Source organism: Tachypleus tridentatus, chromosome 10, assembly GCF_004210375.1.
Source record: "Tachypleus tridentatus isolate NWPU-2018 chromosome 10, ASM421037v1, whole genome shotgun sequence".
NCBI classification, from domain to species: Eukaryota; Metazoa; Arthropoda; class Merostomata; order Xiphosura; family Limulidae; genus Tachypleus; species Tachypleus tridentatus.
In genome coordinates this window covers 110,913,925-110,920,236 of record NC_134834.1, presented here as the reverse complement: position 1 = coordinate 110,920,236, position 6,312 = coordinate 110,913,925, and the positions used below count along the sequence as shown (strand labels likewise).

The window sequence follows — 6,312 nt, the reverse complement described above, 5'->3', positions numbered from 1 at the left end:
CTCCTTGATGCATACATTCTGCTTTCCTTGTTCACTGTCAGTTTCTTAATCTCCTTCTTCCTCTGAAGTACATTAATTCATTTCAAACTTTCTTTAGTTATAGAGAAATCCTGTAGCCTACAAGAAACATTAATTATTTTGAAGGGTAATTAAATCATACTTCTCAGACTTTTCTAGAGTTGCAGTTCTTCTGCCATCTGGTGCTATGACATTTCACCAGATTTCCTAAATATGGTTGTAATGCTGTATAAGACTATTTACTTACAAATAGTTACAAAATTCAAAGGCAAGTTGTAATACTATAAAATAAAATGCCATTACAATCATACAGTGTTCAACAACAAAAATTTATTCACAATAACAACACTTAGAATTAAATTCAACACAGTTAATAAATTTTTGGATAGGACTTCACACTAATATTAATAAACAATTTGTAATAATTTTAATAAATCAATAATAATGTATCAGGAAAAAAAGAACCAAAAAGAAACTAATTTTAAGAAAAATAAATACAATATTCGAACAATACATTTCAATATTGATAACAATATCAAGTGACAAATAGAAGTAACCATATTCTTCCATAACTTTCTCATTGAAGCTTTAGGCAGTGTATTTGTTCACAGAGTAGTTCAGGAGAGTATAACCTTATGTGATCATAAAGTTACATACTCTTCTGCTACTTTAATGGTATTTGTACATTACCACCAGGAAAACTGGTGTTGGTTTTATTATATGCACGTATTTACTCAAAGTACAAATTAGTATGTAGAACTATTCATAGATAAAGTAAATGATAAAAAGAAATAATAAAAATAACCATGATAAGGAAGAAAATGGTTTCCTATTTCACACTCCTTTCCCCTTGAAAAATGAAGTTTAAGTACAGATACCTTACAAGAAAAATACAATTAATTTTTCAATCATCATTTAGAACTTCTACAGCTTCTGGCTGTGGTTTGGCTTGCTGAAAGTGTAAAACTTTGAACACTAGCTAACTACGATAATTAACTCTTTGACCTGGTCCTAAAATCCTTTGAGTAGGAAATAAGAGGTAGGTCAACAGTAGGATCCGTTGGAGAATGAGAACGACCATCAAGTCTTCTGCAGTCGATATTTTAGTATTAAGCAACGACATATACGAGAAAAGTGTCACGTGGAAAATATATATATCTTTAAGCTAAAAATATAACGAATATAATTTTATATTAGAAATATAAAATCGTCCTATAACTACACCTGATCTAGGATCTTTCAATTCATACAATAATGGAGTAACACATATAGTAGTTTGAAAGATCCATTTCGCCTCAGAACAAATTTTGCAGTAAAATAATTTACTGCAGAAGATAAAGTACTAAATCACCTACTCTGGATGTGTTTAGGCGTGTCTTACGGTTGTTAGGCTTGTAAATATCGCTTCTGAGCCTTTTCAACGTCGGATCTCTTGCCTTCTCTATGACATATTGCAATTCTGTCGTTTGTTCATCTACGGTTTATTTGTTTTTGTAAGAAAGTATTCACTCAAAATTTGCAACGTTAGGTCGATATAACTTCTAAAACAGCTTAAAGAAACTTTATCAGGTTTCAGGCCTAAGACAGATAGTACCCCACAAATGTTTACTTTATGGTTAAGTTGTTTGAACGCTGTAGTGTGTCTAGCAGACACCACACACCTATCTCAACTAAACTGTTCCCGAGGGACCTTTCGTAATCCATCGCATGTGGGAGGTGATGGAAATGCAGTATCTCTAGAAACATTTGACTACGAAAGAGAAACACATATGGTTTATAAATTATATGGGGTTCTTTATCTTCACGGTAAGTGAACTCCATTTCGTATATTTAAAGTCAGTTTGGTATTTAGGTGTGTCAGGAGGACCTCGTAAAGTTATCTACTCGTGGTGAAAGTTAAGATCTCGTCGTCAGACTAATAGATTCGCAGGTTTTAATTTAGTACACATCACTTGGTATTGATTCCAAAAACGCATAACTTGACCGTTAAAGACAAATTTTTTGCTTTTATCTTGTTATAAACTATGTTTTTAGTTTTATTTCTTCTTTTTAGCAAAATAAAAACTTACATATATATTAGTATGCTGCCACTGTCAATAAATAAAGTCACTGTTATCCTTTTGGTTGGTTCATATCCAAAAAAAGAATAGAAATCATAATTGTTCGCAATATTAAAGGAAAAACAACACTGCCTTAAGGTTTCCAACTGTGGGACTGAGCAGTTGTAGTCTTTCTTTCCAACTACTTGAGGAACAGTTGAACTTCCAAGGTGATTAAACTTCATAGCTAGATGCGGCGCTGATGTCCTACCAAAACAAACTGTATAAATAAAAAATGAAAATTTTTATTATATAAGAAATACAGAGGATAAATAAAACAAAGTTAAAACGTATTGACGTTTCATAGATAGATATGTACGTATTTATCTTATAGCAAAGTCACATTGGAATATTTTCCATGCCCACCGAAGCGAATCGAACCTTTTATTTTAGCATCGTAAATCGAAGATTTACTGCTCTCCAAGGCAAGTGACAAGAAAGAGAAACAATGAATTAAAAAAAAAAGATTATGGGGCTTATTTAAGTGTTGGATTTCTTATCTTATTTGTGGTCTTTTTCTACCTATTTGGTAAAACAATTGACGAGTATAGTTACATATATTACTGTATTAATGCAGAAACTCTCTTTAAAGAATGTGAACACAGCAAAATCACGATATATTATTAACTAGTTCTAATACCACTAGAGGACGCTACGATAAAATGGTGCGTGTGCTCCTGTTTGTTAAGTTTGGAACAGTTTAAAGTTGTTTTGACCTGAATTGGCTACTTAAGTGATTATTTCAATAATATTTTGAGACGTAAAAAGAAATGGTAAGTTTCTAATACTACGATACTAAAGCAAGTTAAACTATGTTAAAAAAGTATGATTCTAGTTGCACAACTTATACTTTGTTAGGATTAGTGTTAGCATTACAGAAACATCTAGAGTCTAGACTATAATTTGCATGTTCTAGTACTGGTAGTACTACCACAAGTGGGGTTAATAATATAAATTTAATTTTGGGTTAACTGGTAGGGCTAATACTTCTGCATTATCAATATCATTTAACTAAACCCTGGGATTTTAACTAAAAGTTTGGGTTAAACTTACTTTTTTAGTATTAGACTTAAAATAATGAACTCTGATTTTTAGTAGCATTTAATTAATGCAAAATCAGTATTACATGAAAACTAATCATACATTAAATCTCTGACCTGCGACTTCATACTTATAGGGTTACATGAAAGCTGTAACTTGCATTAGTTGAGAGTATTGTATTATGAACTGGTTCTATGCATGTTCTTGTTTGTGGGGAAAAAAATTATTCAGTTATAATTTATAATTTTGTTTTAATGCAGTGTCTTAAATGTAAACTGTAAAGTGTTATATGAAATCAAAATTCATTTGTGTTCTAAAGTAAGAGAATAATAAATGGAGATATAATTTGTTGTGTTTTGAATTTTGTATAAGCTTTCATAATAACAAACCAATACAGAGAAGTTACTGGTCCAATATGTCTTATTTATGAACAGTAGAAGGTAACTTCTAAATCTGTATCAACTTATTTGTACAGTTGTTTTGTGAAGCCTTTTATGGAATATTCTAAAATAGGTTGCATACACAATGAATTTCAACATTGATAAATGTAAGTGATGTATTTAGGATGTAGGCATTTGTAAGAATAATATTTACTAGGAATGGTAGAAATATTAGTGTTGCTGTGAGTGAGAAGAATTTGAATGCAATCTTTGATAAAAGTCTCAAACGAAATTATTGATAGTCATAGTGTAAATAATATTCTGAGATAATTTAAAGTTTGAGTTTAGGAGTAGAGAATTATCATCACATAGTACACAGTTTTGATACAATATTATTTCAAACAGTGTTTAGTTTGGGTCCCTGTTTCATAGACAGTTTACTGATATGCCTAAAGAAGTTTCAAAGTGGGCTGCCACAGTGTCTCTTAGTAACTCTTTGAACCTTCGTCATGATAATTGTTTCGTTAATGAGAGAACTAATGGGCAGGTCCAATTGTATTAAAGATACACTAACTTTACAAACAAATATGAACTATCAGATAATTAAGACCAATAGTAATCATAATAAAGGTTAAGTACATTGGCTGTTATAACATTCATTTACTATATTGAAGGGGGAACTGGTTTAGGATAATGAGAAAAAAAATAGGTATTACAAAGACAATGTAACTCAGCAGGTATAAAGACAATTAGGCTTTTAGGTTATGTGCATAGAAATATTGAAAGTTGTATTTTCACTATTAGATACTGGTTTGACATCATTTGGAATACTGTGTTAATTTCTGACCATCATATTTAAGAATGTTGAATAGCTATCTGATTGAATGAGTCTCATATGGATATAAATTTCTTGATACAGTTATGCTGGAGGAAGAGGAGATGTCATGATGAATATTTTAAAGTTTATCAGAGGTTTGGAATCCATACTTTAAGTTAACATTTTCATAAAAAATGCAGGAATTAAAACTAAAAGATGCAAGTTTAAGATAGGTAACACTCACTAGAAGTAAGACTGAGATGCAAGTTTAAGAAAGATAGACTCACTTAACTCTTCAAGTAATGCATGTGGTCATCCTGTGGATAATTTGAATTCATGTTTGGTGGGGACTAAAAAATGGAAGGTTTATACCTTAAAGAGATTAAGTCTGATCTAAGAAAAGGGAGTTTGTATGTATATATGCAGTATGATGTAGAGGGGTAATATAAAAATGGGATAGTCCAAATGGTCAAAGTGGTCCCTTGTTACTGCTTGAGGTAGTACTGTTAAGAGAGACTTGAGGATATGACATTTTTTTTAAACATAGACAATGAGAGGTAACCTAATACAGGTATCTCAAGTTGTTAGGGGCACAGATAAACTGCTTGCGAAATGTTTGTTGGAATAAGGTTCAAAGTGTGATGTCGAGAAAACCCACTTGTAGAGAAATATATATGCAAAAACGGCTCGTTTGGGTTGAGAAAATATTTTACATAAAAGAGCGAACAACGTTTCGACCTTCTTCGGTCATCGTCAGGTTCACAAAAGGTTCGCTCTTCTATGTAAAATATTTTCTCAACCCAAACGAGCCATTTTTGCATATAAGGTTCAAGATGAATTCTTGAATATTAGAGGCAATAAGTATAAACTATTTATGTTTAGGGTCAAGACTAGTTATTCAGTAAATTGTTTTACTGTTAAAATTTGTAACTTGTAGAATGGTTTGCTGTACTGTGCAATGTATAATTATAGAATGGTTTACTGTACTGTGCAGTGTGTAATTATAGAATGGTTTGCTGTATTGTGTGATTATAGAATGGTTTGCTGTACTGTGCAATGTGTAATTATAGAATGGTTTGCTGTACTGTGCAATGTGTAATTATAGAATGGTTTGCTGTACTGTGTAATTATAGAATGGTTTGCTGTACTGTGTAATTATAGAATGGTTTACTGTACTGTGCAATGTGTAATTATAGAATGGTTTGCTGTACTGTGTAATTATAGAATGGTTTGCTGTACTGTGTGATTATAGAATGGTTTGCTGTACTGTGCAATGTGTAATTATAGTTTTTTGGATGAAATATTTTATGCAAATAAGGAGCTATATTTGAGTTCCTTTGTGAATAGGCTAAATGTATTGTCATAACCTTGTTTTTTCTTATATTCTCATATATAAGTAACATGTACTATTTTAACAAAAAATATTTATAGGTATTTAATAATGATGGATTTCATGTGTAATTATTCTCAAGAGATTCTACTTATCAGATATTACAAACATTTTAGTTGTTCCAAAATGTTCTTATGCCAGGTTTTTAAAGTTGTTATTTAAATATGTATATATATTTAAAATTTTCTTTTCCTTAGCCTACCAAGAAGAAAAAATTTATTGACAAGAAAAATGCAGTAAGTTTCCACTTGGTACATCGAAGTCAGAGAGATCCACTTCAAGTTGATGAAAGAGCTCCTAAACATGTTTTACTAGAAAAAAATAAAGATGATGTAAGTGTTTTCCTTGTTAAACTTAACAGGAAATTTTTGTTATTAATAAGAAATGAGTGAAAGTAAAGAAAAACATGCAGTAGTAATAAATATGTCAACCACATTATGTCTTAGAACAGTACAAACATGATTAGTGCTTATTAATAATGGACTTTGATTTGTTTCCTTTTAGTATTACCTTAATTTAGTGTTTATTGGCTTTTTTCCTAAGTTAAATGACATTGGTGAACTTAAA

The 6,312-nt window shown here is 30.8% G+C and overlaps 2 protein-coding genes across 12 annotated transcripts in view; one reads left to right on the top strand and one right to left on the bottom strand.

The window, feature by feature from the left end:
* Positions 1 to 328: 328 nt before the first annotated feature.
* LOC143230083 (uncharacterized) overlaps positions 329 to 6,312 on the bottom strand; it is a 180,340-nt gene continuing 174,356 nt past the window's right edge. For all 11 annotated transcript variants that reach the window (XM_076463106.1, XM_076463100.1, XM_076463103.1 and 8 more), the window contains one exon: positions 329 to 2,337. In XM_076463106.1, the coding sequence (XP_076319221.1) occupies positions 2,084 to 2,337 (254 nt within the window). In that variant the 3' untranslated portion in view covers positions 329 to 2,083. The remainder of the gene's footprint in view (positions 2,338 to 6,312) is intronic.
* The window catches only part of LOC143230084 (protein LTV1 homolog), a 34,868-nt gene continuing 31,309 nt past the window's right edge, over positions 2,754 to 6,312 (top strand). The window contains exons 1-2 of the mRNA XM_076463119.1: positions 2,754 to 2,890; positions 5,943 to 6,077. Of these exons, the coding sequence (XP_076319234.1) occupies positions 2,888 to 2,890; positions 5,943 to 6,077 (138 nt within the window). The 5' untranslated portion in view covers positions 2,754 to 2,887. The remainder of the gene's footprint in view (positions 2,891 to 5,942; positions 6,078 to 6,312) is intronic.